Below are 19,181 nucleotides of genomic sequence, written 5' to 3'. Positions count from 1 at the left end.
TCAACAGAAAATGTATCCAAATATATACTATCAACTTCATATACATTTGTTATATACAGATATCTACAAATAATTTGGTGGAATTCTCATGATCAGGTTTTTTTTAACAAGTCAAAGGATATTTTTGAAGAAATTGTTTAAAAGAGCTATCCTTAATAACATTATCATGAGCATTAAAACTAAGTTTTCATTAAAAGCATATGCTAACCTTCTCCCTAAAGGATGTATGGCCAACCTTGTTCTTAAATTGCATGCTTCAACCGTCCCAGATGGCATTTTGACCTTAATTTCAAAGCAGTTATTTAGTTTATAAAATTAAAATTTAGCTACAGGACAGCATATAACCAAATTTAACAATACAACATTTTGTCAACTCAACAATTAGACATATGTTTCTATATAGAAACTTGATTGGTAAAACAATATTCAATATAATACCTGTAATGTAGGAGTTAAACGGTATTGAAATACTAGTAAAAATATCTAAAATCAACCTCCGATAAATTGCCTACCCCTAGAAAATATTCATACCATCTTGAACAGTTAATCAACCTACATAATTTACAATACACAACAACAATATGAAAGACGTAAACAATTTTGTGTTAACCTATCATATAAAACCTCCCATATATAATCACACACATAACCAATTATCTAAAACACATGATTTAGTAAAAATTTACACTTCAAACTTCATCTTTTGTTATCAAATTTCAACCAATAAATTTCAATCTTGAAACATCACATCAATATCACATTTCATCAATTTATCACAACAGACCTTAAGTTTGCACTAGTTGAGCTGAATAGTTTGAAAACGTTTTAGCTTTAATTTGTGACCTTCCTATATGTAAAATTGTGACAAAATAAAAATCAACAGTTTTTTTTAAACAATAATGGCTTAAAAACATGAGATAAATGTAAATTACTACCAATTTGCATTAAAAAAAAAAAGCATATTAATTTTCTCTTTGCAAAAACATGTTTTTCAACCTGAATTTAACCTTTAATAAACCAATATTTGAACTTTGTACAACAAGGCCTTTTTAAGGACAGATATTCAATATTACAAACAGAGTTTAAAATGTACAATCCAGTTCAGTATATGAATACAATCTTAAAACTATTAAATTGTCAAACACAATCATAAAATACTGTAAACCAACTTATTTCTGCGGATACTTTATTTCGCGTTTTACCCTTTCTAGTTCACTTCGCGGCTATTTAATTTCGCGATTTTCTAAATTACTTGATATAGCTTAGTAAGAAAATATCAAAGCTTTACATATTCATGATGATTTATATTCGTGTTTTTTTTTCTACTCGCGAAAGTCGCGAAATAAATCGCTCGGGAAAGTAAGTTGGTTTTCAGTATTTCATTGCAAAACATTCTTAAGAAACTACAAAACCAAAGGCAGTATATTTGTGCAGTAGGCTGGTTATGTGCAAACAAACCTAACAAATACAGACAGTTCGTAGCTTTATATGTACAAATAGCCAAGGCACCACATAATAACATTGATATTATCTTTATAATTCAGATTTTTAAGTGAAGAACTGCCTTGTTACAATTGCTGATTTATCATCTTGTTCCAAAGTGACCAAAATGTAAAGAGTTACTTATTTATTTAACACCATTTACCAAGAATCATTATCATGATTTATATAAATCACCAAAACAGTAAGAGGTACAATGTTATCTATGACTCATATCTATGACATGATATACTAATGCATGTGTGAATATTTTCATCCATCAGGGAGAAATTCATACTGCATATCAATCAATAGTAATGCTTTCAAAAAGCACTTGGTGAGGGGTATTTACCACCTGGTGAGGGGTATTTACCACTTGGTGAGGAGTATTTACCACTTGGTGAGGGGTATTTACCACTTGGTGAGGGGATTCTTTACCACTTGGTCAGGAACTTATTTACCACTTGGTGAGGGGTATTTACCACTTGATGAGGAAATTATTTACCACTTGGTGAGGGGTATTTACCACTTGATGAGGGGATTATTTACCACTTGGTGAGGGGTATTTCCCACTTGATGAGGGGATTATTTACCACTTGGTGAGGGGTATTTACCACTTGGTGAGGGGATTATTTACCACTTGGTGAGGAACTTATTTACCACTTGGTGAGGGGTATTTACCACTTGATGAGGGGATTATTTACCACTTGGTGAGGGGTATTTACCACTTGGTGAGGGGTATTTACATTTATATAGTGGGAATGCAAAAATTACAAAAATAACTCCTTAGTTGAAAGTTTTCCAGTGTTGAAGCACAAAACAATCTGAATGGCACATTCAAAATCTCATTACATACTGCATGTATACAACAAACGATCAACAGATAAATGTTATAAAAAATAAAAAGCACCAAAATCTTCACCAGTGACGAATATTTATGGATCTACAAAGGAGATCATTATATATCTGGTTCCCGATAAAGTTTTCAAACCCTCGTGATAATGGGTTAATCTCCCAGGGTGCATCAGCATCCATCCTTTTCTTGTACCAGTAACACTACAGTTGTACCGGATGAATCTACATCCACCACCCTAAAATATTAAATATTGTTTCATATAAAATTCTGTTAATTAAGAAATCCCCAAACATTATAGGTGTTTACCGTAGAAAGGCTTGTATAGTTTGCACTGGTACATAGTCCGCACCCCCTTCTCCCCACGAAATTTTCGGTAAAAAACTTTTTGTAACTGTTTGAAAAGGTGTAATGAAACTCTGGTAATTTCAAATCCAGTGCGATCGTTTGTGGTATTTTCTTGGGAAAACCTGTTTTCCATCATCAAACAAAAGCTGAAATGGCTTGAAAATTATTCTAGAACGCTTCATGATTGCTAAAATAAGTTTAATTCACTTAAAAAACAATTTAGAAACTTGTGTATTTTTAAACAGGAAGTTTAAAAACCATGTGTAAAATAAGAAGTTAAGTCGAAATCCTTACATGACAGATATCACTATAATACGACTTTGAAAGTAAAACAGTTTCCATCTTTTTGTAAATGAGTCTTTGATATAACTATCACATTAATGTTTGGAGGGTCTTATGCTAATACAAACCATATTAGTCAGTATGAAACACCAAAACGGAATGATCAATTACCGATTACGTTTTGTAGTTTACAAATTCTAAGCTGGTTTAGGGTTGTTTGTATTGTTTCAATCAAGCAGATACCAGTTTATTTCAACCAATGCATTGAAAAGTAAGGAGAAATTTGTAATAAGAGGTTTAGTTTTTATATTTATCAGTTTTTTTTTTTATATCGAATAGAAATAACTTATTAATATGGACGAGTTAAAATTATTAGCTAGAAAAATGATGAGAACGCCCTCTAAAATATCAATAAAAAAGATGGCGGAATGTAAACAAACCACCTCGCCTGCGAAATTTAACTTTTTCTTTTATTTCTTGCTTATTGTACTCTATAGTTGGCACCCCCTCTGGAAGGTCCAATTTTGGAGAGAAAAACACGGACTATACAAGACTCTACAGTACTAGTATTTTTTCAGTACTAGTTTTTAAGTCAGTAGACTTATTTTTTTATTTTCTAATTTTTAACCCCAATTTTCTTAGGATTTTCTCATTTTTTTGATTTTCACGATTTTACCTTTTATCACTATTTAGTTGTAGACTTATAAGTTTTGAAAGCTGATACTTATATTAATTTTGGCCTTATTATTTCTGAAAGCTGCACCAATTTATTTATTTATTTACTTGGTCCTGTTTGGGGGTCCAGATTCCAAAATATCATTTCATGTAGGAAATCTGGTTTGCTGTCACTCTGACAGTGATGTGAAAAGTTTAATTGCTTATAGAACAAACTGGAAGATTAGCTAATTTGAAAAAAACAATCAAATTGTGTGTTGGGTGTCAATAATAAGACCTTTGATAGACTTGGAATGATTTAGAGCTTTACATTATGTCACAACTGTCTTTTGCCCTGTTGCAATCTAGATTTTAACTTTTGTTAATTTTATTGTTTGGTTGCTTTCTCATTGATGTAAAGCCTACATCTTTTATCTATGTTTTTCGTTGTTGTTGTTCACAATTTTCCAAGGATATAAACAATACTTACTGTATAATCTACACCTGGGTTGTTTAATCCAATATTTATTGTAAAAGTTGATGAGTCATGATGTGGTCGTAACAATGGCTGTTCATCAGGTCTGTATCGTACAACAAAGTTCATAATGGAGTTTGGTGGCTACAAATTACATAAAAGACTGATTAATCATGTGACATCATATAATTATAGAACAACAAATTCTTATACTGTAAAATGCAAAAACTTTTAGAAGAAGCTTATTTTCTGTAAATTTGGGATTCATACAATTCCACTGATATTTCTCATCTTTGAAATTTGACCTTGAAGGTAGGTCACAATCAGGGACAAGAAGATAGCAAATATAAATCTTCTGGAACAGGTAAAGCCCTAGCTAAAAAAAATGTAATTATAAGTATTGAATGCTTCTTTTTGTAACTTCATAGGGTTGTAAAAGCGTTGACCGTGCACACATTTTTAGAATGAATCGCTTCTGCACTTCATACAAAATGTACTTCAGTCAACGATTTTACATCCCAATGAAGTTACAAAAAGAAGCATTCAATTCTTAAATAAATACTCTGCTGTAAGTCTTGGGTCGTCTGGTCAAATACACCACAATTTAGTCTCACAGTGAATCTCTGGACTGGAATCTAATCATTAGTTATTTTGACCTTAACTGGAGCAAGATGTATCATTTACTATTCTTCTTACTTTGAAAAAACATACTGTTATATATCTTCCGTTAGATACAACATTCAATAATATTTATCTTTTCTTTTAAACTTATATCATTAACCTCTGTATTGTATTGCCCTTACTTTATCTGACAAAAACAGGGGAGGTAATAATTAAGAATAATTTATAGCCTTACATCATGGAAGTATCCTGTAAACACTTTCTGCTGCAATGGCAATACATATTTCCTTAGGAAATGTAACCAGTTCTCCTCATTCCCAATCTGGTTCATGTGTATGTCGACTGTAGGTACATTCTCATAGCCACCAGCAAGTCTGGAATCCTGAAAACAGATATGATACACTGTGGAACCTGTCTAAACAAAAGACCTACGGAATCTGGAAATATTTGTCTTATCAAGCAAACAATAGGCTTGCAGACATTAAATCATTTAAGAACATTGTGTATTTTATGTCACCAGACAGGTTTCTAATGAGGGTAAAAACAGAATGTGATAAACATTTTATGTATACTGTCTTTGTTCTGAATTTCATCACATAAAGAATACAAGCAGTATTAGAATTTTATTTTAATTTAAATTAGCATATTTTTGGAATATTGATGGGACATCACAAAATAACGTCTCACATTTCAAATGATGCACTGTGAGTTGTGGCGGTATTAATTGCCAATGAATTCTCTAATTCACCTTAATGTCATCGCTAAGTGGTTTAAACCAGTGAAACAATCCTAAATATTGAGTTGAGCTTGGTTGCTTGTCAAATCATTTATTTTGCTAGTAACTAGATAGAGCCAACAAAACAGAAGCCAAACAACAAACTGAACACTGGTCAATAATTACCTCATTTTTACCACCAGACCATTGTCCAAAATGTTCCATCTCCTCAATTAAATGATCACAGAAAGTTTCAGTTACAATTGGGAACCAGAAAACATCGGGACATGGCTGAAATAGAAAAAAAATTAGTCAGGAAAATATTATCATTAAGAAAAACTTAAATTATAAAAATCTTGTTTTATAATCTAAAACAATCTTAAACAAAACACTCATTTACCTATCAATTTTACTCACATTGGTTGAAACTCAATTTGCTAATATGGCATTCGAGAAAATCTAAGATAAAGAAGTCATTTGAATCAAAAAAGTTTTTTTCCGAATTTAAAATAAATCACATGTTAAAATTCATCATTGTTCAACTGATGACCAAAGGTGAAGTTGAAAAAATAGTGATAAAAATTAAGTTTATCAACATACTGAAAAAGTCAAAGTAAAAACAAACTATAAAGTTGACAAACCCAAAAATTAATATATACTGTCTGCTTATCCTCCTACAAAAAGATTCACATTTCAAACAAATTATATATTTAGTACTGTGCAATAGAAAAAAAATCCTTAATTGACCAGTTTTATTTTACCTGTGCAATATCAGCATTCTCCGCTAAACTAGAAGAATAATTGGCATGTATGTATTTCTTTTCCCAGTCCTGAAATATTACATAAAACAGTTGTTACAATTAACACACATCATTTTGTACCAAAAAAAATTGTGGAGGGGGGAAGAATTTTAAAATCACTTCTGTTAAGTAATTATCAGGTGATTATTATCACAAATAGGCCAATATTTATAGAATGAGTACCTACATAACATTTTATAAAGCCTCACAATCAATGGATGGAAATTAAATGAAAAACTGGTTTATCAAGTAACCATTATACTATCCCTAAACTAGCAAAATCATAAACTTGTTCACTGTTAAGTTTCTAGGTTTTACATTCGATTCCATGTCAAGAAAGGTCTGAGAATAAATCATCAATAGATGGATTATGTTGGTCATATTTAATTTAGTCTCACTTTTTCAGTACTTTTTCTTGTAAATGCTATAACTTGTGGTCATAGAAATTAATTGCTTTTAGAGACCATAAGGTATAGCTCTTATTCAGTCAGGGGTGTTACTTAAACAAGTAACTTTTTTTAGTTACTTATATAGGTAATTTTTGTTTTAAAAAAATATAAAATTACTCAATAGAGTTATTTTAAATTTCAATAAAAGCAGGGACTAAATGCAGTTTTCATGAATTTTTTCATCATTTTATATCATGAATTTAAGAATTTGTAAGATTTGAGAGGAGAACAGACGTAAAGGGTTACTTTAAAAATAATGAGAAAAATGTTACTTGAATAAGTTATTTTGTACATCTTTGAAAGAATTAGTATCAACACTTATTTTAGGAACATATGTAATTGTTTTGGGTTACAAATTATAAATAACTTCAAGTCTTAATTAATTCAAAAGTTTCTATCTATTTATATCTGTCTACCTTCAAGATTTTGAAGGAAAACGATATTTTAATAGTCCCAAGAGACCAGTCTTTGACCAAGAAGCGTTGATATCAAAGATAAGTGCGTCAGAAAAGCAATTAGTGTTTCAGAAGGATTAAATTTTATATTTCATTAGAAAAATAACCAGATGTCTGTAAAAATTTGTTAAAACTAGTAAAATTTGTATAATTGGTCACCTATAAAAATATTATTTAGAAAAGTTACTTATATAAGTAATTTTTAAAATAGCCTCGTTTTCAACATTACTTATATAGGTAATTTTAAAAGTTACTTGTTTAAGTAATGCCCCTGACTGTTATTAGTATCATGGACAACATTTTGCATGAGCAATGTAGAATCTAGCCTAGGACATAGGAATATTGGATATTAATCATACTTACATAAGGATTGCGTAAAATCTCATACATGTCATTATGTAAATGTCTTGTAGGGTATTCATCAAAGTTCACCAAATGACCAAAATATTTTGTATTTGTCACATACATAAAAATACCCTACAAATACATAGAAATCCTATATAAAATACATAAAAATACCCAATAAAACAATCATGTACTTAGAAATATCCAATAAAATACTAGAAATACTGCATGAAATACATAAAAAATACTAGATAAAACACATCATGTACATAGAAATATCTGAAAAAAAAATCAAAGAAATACATTTTAAAATGCATAGAAATACCATTTAAATTACATAGAATTACCCTGTAAATAAATAGAATTACCAGCCCATTTCAAAATATATAAAATTCTAATGCAATTAGTTTGTAGCGATAATTTTCATTGGACGTTAACAAATATTTTGAGGGGTTAGATTCCACGTTCTATCAGTCAGTAACTAAGAAAGCCACCATTTTGAATTCCGATTTTTTTTTGGGTATGTAATTTCTCCAAAAAACCCAAGATAGTCACATTTTGAGCCTCAAAATCTTCTTTTTGTCTATATTGAAACCATTTTGAAGCGTACAAAAAGTAAAAATATGTTTAGTATTCATGTTTGATTTTAAGAGTATACATATGAGGTCACATTGTTTAGATGCTAAAGACATGCAATAGTTTCGCAGACTTTTTCGTTCATTCCATTTTTAGCCAAAATATTTATTAAATGACTTTTATTTTAATATGTGGCATTAAAATGGAGATAACTGTATTGTAGTTTAAGTTTGGCCTTTGTAAAACTTGATTTTACTGTAGCAAATATCCGTTTACCTATCTCTGCTCCTCGTCGCTAGGTAAACTCATTTGGGAGAGTAAAATCTACGTTGTACAAAGACCAAGCTGAAAATACAATACAGTAATCTTCTAAATACCCAATAAAATGCATAAAATTATTTATAAAATAGCAGATTTTTAAAATAATGACCATTTCAACATGAAGGATTTACACTATAAATTGACATTTTCTAGGCATGTGGCTATTTTTTCTAAGTACCAAATTTGGCAACTAGCTATTGAATGATTTGAACTAATATTAAAATTTTCCAATCTAATGATTTGATCACTATTTCATCTGATTAATTGATGGTTTTTTTAATGTATGGTTAAGGTAAAATAAACTATACTTTATGTTGTTGGTCTCAACTATGTCTTCTGGCAACATTATGTGACTGTGTGCATAAATGAAATCGGATTATCACTGTTATTTCATAGGTTGATAAAAAGTTAATAAGGCAGACTATCTAAAGCTTTTCAGTACCACATACTTCATTTTCATATGACATACTAATATTGCACGCTTTATTTATAAATCCCAAGCCTCATATATAGGAGTACATTTCTTTTTACTTCAAACTACCTGAAAATTAACCATTCATGTTTTTACCTTTTCCCTAAGATTTTCTGCAAAATGCATGTCTGCATCTCTAACAGTTTGTCTGGTAAAAGCATCTTTTAGTTTTCCCATCAGAGATCCATGGACTAAATGAACACTGTTCATGTAAGGAACATTCCACAAGCCCCTGAAATTAACAGATAATAAAATCATAATCTTAAACTTGATTGTCCAAATCTAGACCATGAATTATTCATTTATCTATAAAATATTTACCTGGAATCATTATAAAACGTAAATTGAATAGCTCAAATCCAGGAAAGGGAAAGTCAATCACCAAGTGTTCTTATAAGTACTCTTTAAAACATTTTTACAAAATTTGCCAGTATATCCTGGATTCATTGTGTGGTGTGTTTAACTTTGTGGATATTATAAATAATTTTAAAAAGTTTTTAACGAAATACACATTTCTGAAGGGGTTTAAGCAAAATTAGTTTTGGAAACACAGTTTAGTTTCCGTTTTCCTCCATCACAAAAATTGGTCCCCACAAAAATTAGATTTAAACCACATTATATGGACATCACTATTTTTTTTATATACTTCAAACTTTAATTGAATTTGTAATTCCATTTATTCATTTTATGGGGATATGTGCCTCTACAATAACCATCAATACAAACTACTTTAAAAATTAAACATTAAAACAAGAGGCTGTCACAACGACAGCAAACCGGATTTATTAACCTTTTATGTGTCCTGGCAATATCACAAGAACCATTACTGATGAATGGTGAAAGTGAAAATCGTCAATATCAAATTTGACCTCCATTTTGTCATCAGTATCAACATATAAAAATTTGAAAAGCTTAGATTGAATGGTTCATGAGAAAATGCACGGACACGACTGGAAACACCATTTTTCAATCTTTCAAGAACCATAACTCCTGAACGGTAAAAGTCAGAATCATCATTATTGAACTTGACCTCCATTTTGTCATCAGTGACAACATATTAAAATTAGGGAAGCTTTGGTAGAACAGTTTATGCCTAAATGCACGGACATGACTGGAAACTCCATTTTTCAATCTTTCAGGAACCATAACTCCTGAACAGTAAAAGTCAAAACCGTCATTATTGAACTTGACCTCCATCAGTAACAACATATAAAAATTTGGGAAGCTTTGGTAGAACAGTTCATGCGTAAATGCACGGACACGACTGAAAACTCCATTTTTCAATCTGTCAAGAACCATAACTCCTGAACGGTAAAAGTCAAAATCGTCATTATTGAACTTGACCTTCATTTAGTTGTCAGTAACAACATATCAAAATTTTAAAAGCTTTGGATGAACGGTTCATGAGTTAATGCACGGACAACATTTGATTGCCGCCCGCCCGACTGGTCCCCCGACGTACATCCCCAAATCAATAACCGACATTTTTGTCACAAAAATCCGGTTAATAAACTGCAGTTTCTCCAACTGATAATTTATCTTACTCTTTTTTATATGCAACTATGTCCATGTAATCAGCTGATCTGGCATAATAACCAATGTCACTAACAGATCCCCAAAAATTAGACCAATACTGTTGTGGTCTGCAAACCATTGGTGCTATCACAGTTCTGAAATATATAACAATCATTGTCATACAAACCCTTAAATTCTTATTATTTCTTTGTCATATAATATTAATGTCATTTATATAATGTAATTGTGTCTTGTAACAATGTATGTTTACACTGTAGTGTCAACACCAAAAAGATCAACAACAAAATTAAAAGAAACAAGGGTAAAACTATATGTCCCCGACCACTTAGTGGCAGGGCCATAAAAATATGGTTGTTTTAACAATTTAAATTTTATTTTAAGAACAATGAACAATCCAAACTGTTCCTTTTTTTTATAATTATTGATATAAAAGTACCATTTAAGTTATAAACTATAAATATCTGAGTTCTCTCCATCTTTTATTTTGTATAACTTCCTACAATGTATAAACATTGTCGTTTTTGACTTTGAATATTTTAGTTAAAAAGAAAATGATTCATTATAATTGATGCCTTGTATTTAAAGGTAAGCGATTGTTTCTGAGATACTCAGGATTATGAATGCTTGATTTTACATAATGTCTACGACAAAAGCAACAAAAGTAGTATAGCCCAAATTGTACCATATATGTAACAGGTGATACACCAATCACTCATCATCATTACTATGTAATTATTTCAAAAGATGAAACCAGGTATAAGGTACAAGTAATGTGTCTATCCAAATACAAAACATGGCAATTTCAATAAAAGATTGCACTAAGAAATTAATTTTCAAAATATATTTACCTATTCTGTTCTATCAGGCTCTTTAACAAAGTAGGTTCTGTAATATGAGCATGACCATCAACAGAAAACAAATACTGACACTTTGTCTTCAAACACATCTCCCTAAAGACAAAAAAAAACCATATTCATCAACCGTTACAGAGTCTCATTTCTTATGAAGCAAATTTGTTTTAGCTCTAACATATTTATCCTTTTGGTAATCTACCTCATGTGGTTATTTCTTTTTAAAATACTGTAATCTATTCATGTTTGACAAAACATTTGATTTATTCTTCAACCATCCATTTTTCTTGACAATAAACGCAGAGCTAAACTTCTTGGAGGTAATTGGTTTCCTCTTGATTTACCACAGTTATTTGCTTGTCTTAAACTAGGAGTCTATAGTAAAAGGGTGTCTTTAGTTGCACTCTCTCAGAACGGTTTCCACTTTTATGTCATTAAAGTCTTCTTTTCTTAATTGTTTCACATACATTATCATACCTGTGCCTTTTATAGCTTACCATAGGGTATGGATTTTTGCTTTTTGATGAAGGTTTTACAGTGACCTGTAGTTGTTTTCATGATTATTTATAGTGTGGTTTTAACAAATTCAGCAATAATATTGGTACTATCATATATAAACAAATTGAAAGTTAACATACAAGTTTTAACTCTAATTAGTAGTAGAATATATGACTTGATCACTTACAGAGCCCAGTTCCTGCCAGCTATGGTATTCATGTTGTCTTCGGGATTAACTACCGTCACAGATTTATACTTATCACCATAGATTTCTAAGAATGTCGCAACATCTTTCTTGTGGTACACAGCCTATAAATAGAATTAGGATTTTTCACTTTGATTCACCATTTTAAACCTAAATATGATGTAAATAGATTAATTTGACATTTAGAAATATGAGCAATGAAATGCTACCATCACACATGAAAAACATGTTCTCCTGTATAACTATTCAACAACAGCCACTTTCTACAATAGTACGTTCTGTGTGAGCCAAGGCTCCGTGTCGAGAGACCGCACTTTGACCTATAATGGTTTATGAAAATATTCCTACTCATTATTTTTCACAGTGATCTTTCATAGTTTTCATTAATTAATCTTTGAATGAATCGATTGTTGCTCTCTCTGCTTTGGATTGTTGATTTTTTTTTACCTGATTCTGAAGGAATAGATTAATTCTCTTCTTTGGATAATCCTGGTTTACCACATCTTCCAATGCCTCAGGTAAGAATGGAGTAGGTTGATCAATAAAGATAGATAACTGGACATCAGGGTACTCATCTTCCTGTAGTACATGTAAATAGGTCAGTCAATTTGTTTGTATAATTATTAAAATGGCATGTAAAACTTGCGGTTTGTCAACAGCTTTGATGACCAACAATGGTGAAAATTATGTCTGTGGAACACATTTTACCTGAGATAACTATGTATCAAATGAAAATACCAAAGCCTAAAAAAACATAAGATAAAATAATCATCAAATTACAATAAATAAGATTATAAAAATATGAGGCTAAATCTCACAAGAAAGATGAAAACACTCATGTATCAAGACTTGTTTCTTATATCATACTTAATCATCTAGGTAAACATCAGACAATGCAAATGGATTGAAATGTAAAACATGAATTCTACTTTCACATACAAGGTTGACAATACAATCTGTTTATCATGGTTATATCTATATCTCCCTTATGCATAGCTCGGATTCCTTTTCCAGGTTTGGCTATCATTCTATATCTTTTCAGTTATATCAGCTCTTCAGAGATTGTCTTGCTTGTTTTAAGCTTTGAATTGACAAATATAGCTTGGAGTATGACTGAAGAGACATTATCCAGTGTTAAAATATGCATCCTGTGCAACAAACATCAACTGTTTTTAAATATTATCAATTTTTTCTACCTTTAATCCTTCCAAACTGATAGTTTTTCTTTTGCATGACAAACATCCAGCACTGGTAGTCCACCCATCAACAAGATAATTGGCTATTCTATTAAACTCCGACTGCAAAATCAACATTCTTAGGTTTCACAACAAATTTAATATGGAAAACAAATTAAAATGTAAGAGCGTCTGTAAATCAATAAAAGGTGACATTTAACAGACTCAAACCATGACAAAATTGGCTTCATAAATGAATGTAGGCCATGGTGGCACAACTTGTAATTTTTTTATTTTACTCTATATAAACTGTATGTGAAAGCTTAAAAATTGCCATGCAGGTGTTTATAATTTATTCGATTTTTCAATAATGTAAGTTGCGCAATAAATATTCCTATCATGAAATGTTTGTTAAAAACACTTTTTTTTATTTTGTCAAATGTTTGTATTTCAATTCTGCCATAAAGTGCTTTGTAGAAAATTTGACCAGTTTAGGCTCTGATTCTATGCTGGCAGTCACATCCTTTATCACTCAATACTATCATTCTTGTTTTTAATCCCTTTCTTTAAAATTTGCTGTTGTAAGATGAAAACTTTTGAAATGAGAGCCCTTTAGCTTGCTCTTCCTCAACCAGGTTCTATTCCTTCAACCTTCTTTTATTCCAACATTTCTATTTATTTTCTTTTGAAATGTTTTACTTTCTTTCTTTCTAGATACCTTGTTTTAGGTACGCATTATTTAGACCCTCAAGTTTCCTCAATAATAGGAAACAAATAAAAGAAAAGATTCAAAACCTTCCATTTATGTAAAAGGGTAAACCATTTTTTTTCTAAGAAAAAAATATTAAGTAAATTACTAGTAAAAATAACCCTCTATTTTTTTTAGAGTCTCTAAAAAGTAGGAAAAATATTAAAAACATATTTCCAAGCTATGGAAATATCACTCTTTCCACAGACAAGACAAATGGGTCATAAAATAAAGCAATAGTAAAATATAAGTATGAGTATTTATTGCTTAAAAGTTTTAACAACAAATATTAATTCAACCTAATACCATTAGAAAAAAAATCTGAAAAAAATGTACACTATACTGTCTTCAAAATGCATTACATCTACATGATCTTTTCCAAACATTTTGCCAAATGAACTTTTTCAATTCATAAAACTAAAATCTTTTATGAATAATTTTTTTATTATTAAATACATCATACTTCAGAATTTCTGATTTTTCTTGATTATCATTATCAGTAAAGCACTTTTAGTATAGTATATTTTACTTACCATATATGAGGGTAACTTCAGTTGGAAAAACATTCTTAATTCACAGTTACTTAGTTTCATATAATAAATATAAAATAAAACATTTTCACTTATTTCTTTCTTCATTTAACTTTGATAATATAATAATATTCCTAGTCATGTTTACATTAGAAAGTTATCTCCCCTTAACACGGCACTAGAATTATTCAAAACCTTTTTCCATATAGCACATGTTAGTTAGTTATTTCTAGACACCAGATAATTGCATAAATAGCATTAATAAGAAACTGAAATCCTTTTTCTCATTATGTTAATCAAGTTAATAGGCCAAAACTAAAATCTTATAAATTTTATTTGATATTCTTTTGCAAAAGTGCTCTACATACCTTGATTGGACCATTCCCATGGATGATAAGGGGTGATGTTCCTGTTTTCATGTTGTACAAATAACTGTGGTCCCCTTTTGACTTCAGAGTGGTATCACCTAAAAAATATAGTGGACTTATTACATGTATGTGTATTCTAATATGATTTCAATTACCGTATAGGGGGTTAATTTCACAGGGTGCACAATTTCGCTTTAATTGCGAATAGAACAAAATCGCCAAAATAAATTCCGACAATTTAAAATTGCACATGCAGAGGTATTGAAGTTTTGAATCCACAAAAATAATAACCGCCAAAATATTTCATAAACCTTATTCAATGAAAATCGTGAAATTTTACACCCGCGAAAATAACCCGCTATAGGGTATTAGGTATCCTCGGCCTTTAACATGATTGATAACAATGAGTCCTCACAGTGATTTATATGTCAGGTTATTTTTTGATAGAGTCTATTAATCAGACGACTTTCATTAAATAAACAACATAGCTGCCTCCATTCATATTGCAGATACAAAATCCTTTTAATCCATCATAGAATTTACTACTAAATCTTAAGCATTCTACAAACTTTAATGTTTATAGATTCTGCAATATTTTCATTAAAATTCAGTCCATTATCAAAGAGTTGCAGATCCAAGATGTCTACTTACATTTGAAGACAAAACAAAAGCCCTCAATTCTAAAATTGTTTGTATCAAAATATAAAATAGTAGGTGTACAAAATAATGCCATTGTTGCGTCAAGAGTTGGATATTTTAATTAAGTTGTTCTTTATACTACATTTGCCATGGACATGAATAGAAATGAAGTAGAAAATGCAAGAAACGATAACTTTTCTACACATTCTCAGCTCATATGCAATGTAATCCACAAACGAAAGTGTTTTTAAGACATCAGAGGAATCAAGTTATTGGATTTATTTCACATGTGAAATTAACAGTTTTTATTTTACTTGGAAATAAGCCAGGTATTTCATCACAAACAATGTAATAATCAAAATTTTCTGTAGTTTAACTGAAACTTGTTTTTGAGGAGGAAAATTACCAGGCAAGTATGGTGGACAAAAAGGTACACTTTAATCACAATGTCAAAGAAATAAATATCTAGCTATCAAATATAATAAGCTGTTATTTATTTCTATAACATGGAGACTTACCCAAAGCACCATTCAGATTCTGGAATATTTCAGATTTTGTGTCTAATTTCATCCTCCATTTCTCCTGAAACAATGTTACATGGTTAATATGTATAAGAGCTGATATTAGAGAATGATCTAGTGATCACAAATAAACGTAAGCACAGCAACTGAGAGTATATGGTTTTGTTTAGTGGCAGTGTCAATAAAAAGGAGCATCACATTTATAAGCAGAAAACCTCAAAATTGAAAGTTTAACTAACAATTAAAATAAAACTTGGTCATGGTGTGTGTGTTTTAATTTTAGGTTGCATTTCTGTCAATATCGATAATGCATTTTCCCATAGGTAACTCCCTTTACGGGTAAAACTGTACCACTTTTACTATGAAGTTTTGAAAAAAATCATATCCTAGAATGGCGGGTTCATATGCACTACTATTTTTTCAAAGGTCAAAATATAGGGCTGTGCGGCATATTTTCAACGTTTATAGGCCCCAAACTTCTGAAAGTTTAAACTAACACTAAATTTCTTAACTACCCCTAATTCGACTGTAGGGTCACCACAGATTTCAATGTAAACAATATTCACATGTATATTTACTGGTCACATTCTAAAGTTATGTCTCTATGAGATGCAACCACTAGTAGCCAGATTAAAGTCTGAAACGGTCATTTTGGTCTGATCAAGTCTTGATCGACTTAATTTACCGCTAGAGAAATACGTTGAGACTTTTCAGATTTTAAGACACTGTTCAGATATGTTATGTCAAGTCTGTTCAGTCATGTCAAGTTAATCAAGATGGAAGGCTCTAGCGTTCAATCAAGTCTGTTAAGACTGTTTTGGACAAATTAAGACCAATCATAAAAAGTAACTTTCAAAACTTTCAGATCGGGTTAAGATCCGTTTAGTGTGTTAGAATGATATTAGGAGTTACGCCCCTTTATGTGGATGATACATTGTATTATAAATGCTAGTCGAATAAAAAATGTATATTATTTTGAATTATTAAACATAAAATCATTCGTTGGCTTTTTATTTCTGTTGGTCTTTGTTTAAGGTATAAGAGAATAAATTATATATTATACAGTTTTGTTAGCTTGTTTTGTATTCGCCAATAACTGTTTCTGATTTTATTTTATTTTTTTATTTTCTGGTGTTAATTTATGTATTTATCTACTTATTCTTTGAAAAAAGTAATTGCAAATTTTGGACGTAACACTAACAAAAGAGTGACAACAACATCTTATAAATTTCATACGTCCAAATCACGTTTCTGGATTTTACTTCATCTGGAACGATCAACGCAAAATACAAGTATTTTATATGTCAGATAATTTATATCGTTAATTTCGTTATCCTCATCAGGCCGCATCAGAGAACCATGTCTCCGTTTGAACTAAGCTTCTGAAACTGCTCTAAGGCCGTGAAGTGAGAGTGTTAAAACTATAAATAACATACCATCGGAAAGAGAAGGATGTCGATAGGTTTTACAGAAAAGAGAATGATCGGCTATAAATATGAATAATAGAGAAAATGGAAAAAAATATAAAGAATGGAGAATAATAAGGTGCTTGAATATAAAGAATTGATAATAATAGACAAAAAGTATAAAGAAAAAACCCGGCCTACTAAACATTAAAGAATACAGAAATGAAGGACCCCCTCCAGATCCTCATAGATTAAAACAATATAACCTAATTTTAAGTTCAGCATCGAGTATATGTCTTAGTACATCTTTTTGTAAATGCGCTTATCCTTTCTTTCATTTGAATAAAAAACTTATTTGATATAAAATATGTATTTATTTGTTTTTTCAGATTGCACTATTATAAATAATTCTTCTTCGTCTTCTCCTTCTAAACTGTAAAAGTAACGTATGTATGCGTTAATATTCGGTCTATAAAGATTAAGTTCGATGGCACGTGCCAATAATCCAAAGGTAATAAAATCAACGATCCATAAAATAACGTGGCAATTACAATGGCTATTCACAGTTATATCATACGTTCACCTGTCATGGTATCATACATGTACCTCCGTATGTGTAGTATAAGGTTCTAAATCATTTTTGATAGCTTCTTTCTAACACTATTGACGACATTGTTTAAACTACATGCTCATGTCACAAAACCGCAAATTTAGTATAGTTAAAAAGATAAACGATATTGAAAATGCATTTTTTTCTATCAAAAATGTATGGTCGTATATTTGTTTACCTAAAATGTATTGAATATGTAAAAGTTGAGATTTTTTTTTCAAATATTTGCCAAAAGAAACATTTTCCGAAAAAAAAACCAATCCATATAATAACGTTTTGTCCTTTAAATCTTTTTTTGGGGGTCCGTAGAAATACCGCAAAAGACCCCTTTAGTGCAAAGAACAAAAAATTGCACTAAGGACCTGATGGAATGATAAAATTGACACAAAGGACATTGCATATCTAAGTTAACGTTTTAGAAATAAATAATTTCAAGTTTTATAATCATATCTTAAGTAATTAGAAAGTTATTTAATGTTCTATCGACACGCGCCACACTCAGTTGATTGTAATCTATAGCAATTCATGTTCGTTCAACCATGACATGTTTTGAATACACTGGTATACTTATTAAAAATGTATATATTATGTTATTTTATGTTGTTCTTGTTTTTTATGGTATAGTTATTACTGCCGTATCTATTTTGCTTTTCTGTCTGCTATAGTTTTTACTTCTATGTAAAAGTATTTTCTACTTATTTTTGTTTCTTTTAATTTCGTTTGCCTGTTCCGTAAGATCACTTTTTTAAGTTTTCTAGTAATATTTTATAAAGATATTTTAAAATAGTAAAAAATGTATAGAGTTTGTTTACCAACACATACTGACATAGAAGATACACATGTTTCGCAAAGTATAACAGTTTATTACATTTTTGTTGAGCCTGCGACTTTTGTTGCAAAAGCGAGACATAGCGATCCACAAACCACAAATATTCACTTTGTGGTTAAAGTGTTTGAAACTCTAATAACTTTCTTAAACTATCCTGGATTTCTACTAAACTAGGACAGAAGCTTGTTTTTGATCATAAGATAGCTGAAAAAAAAAGAATTGTTTATCCGTATTTTTATTTATAACTGACTTTTTTGTTTTTCTGTAAGCTTATATGAATTCACTCTGTTTAATAAAAATCACATTTTTATGTCGGGGCCTTTTAATGATCGGTCGACTATGGCAATGTTTTTCTCGTTATTGAAGGCCGTATTGTTGCCTATAATTGCTTTTCTACCTCAGGCATAGATTGCCTTAGCT

The 19,181-nt window shown here is 30.4% G+C and overlaps 1 protein-coding gene across 2 annotated transcripts in view; it reads right to left on the bottom strand.

Moving 5' to 3' along the window:
• Positions 1 to 1,848: 1,848 nt before the first annotated feature.
• Positions 1,849 to 19,181, bottom strand: part of LOC143057106 (multifunctional procollagen lysine hydroxylase and glycosyltransferase LH3-like) — a 42,775-nt gene continuing 25,442 nt past the window's right edge. For both annotated transcript variants that reach the window (XM_076230344.1, XM_076230345.1), the window contains 14 exons: positions 15,914 to 15,977; positions 14,757 to 14,854; positions 13,132 to 13,233; positions 12,383 to 12,514; positions 11,918 to 12,039; positions 11,230 to 11,331; positions 10,390 to 10,515; positions 8,942 to 9,077; positions 7,495 to 7,608; positions 6,189 to 6,257; positions 5,614 to 5,718; positions 4,948 to 5,094; positions 4,107 to 4,235; positions 1,849 to 2,570 (listed from right to left, as the gene is read on the bottom strand). In XM_076230344.1, coding sequence (XP_076086459.1) covers positions 2,415 to 2,570; positions 4,107 to 4,235; positions 4,948 to 5,094; positions 5,614 to 5,718; positions 6,189 to 6,257; positions 7,495 to 7,608; positions 8,942 to 9,077; positions 10,390 to 10,515; positions 11,230 to 11,331; positions 11,918 to 12,039; positions 12,383 to 12,514; positions 13,132 to 13,233; positions 14,757 to 14,854; positions 15,914 to 15,977 — 1,602 coding nt within the window. In that variant the 3' untranslated portion in view covers positions 1,849 to 2,414. The remainder of the gene's footprint in view (positions 2,571 to 4,106; positions 4,236 to 4,947; positions 5,095 to 5,613; positions 5,719 to 6,188; positions 6,258 to 7,494; positions 7,609 to 8,941; positions 9,078 to 10,389; positions 10,516 to 11,229; positions 11,332 to 11,917; positions 12,040 to 12,382; positions 12,515 to 13,131; positions 13,234 to 14,756; positions 14,855 to 15,913; positions 15,978 to 19,181) is intronic.

The sequence above is a fragment of the Mytilus galloprovincialis genome, chromosome 13 (genome assembly GCF_965363235.1).
Source record: "Mytilus galloprovincialis chromosome 13, xbMytGall1.hap1.1, whole genome shotgun sequence".
NCBI classification, from domain to species: Eukaryota; Metazoa; Mollusca; class Bivalvia; order Mytilida; family Mytilidae; genus Mytilus; species Mytilus galloprovincialis.
The sequence above is the reverse complement of the archived record's forward strand: the minus strand, read 5'-3'. Positions and strand labels throughout refer to the sequence as shown.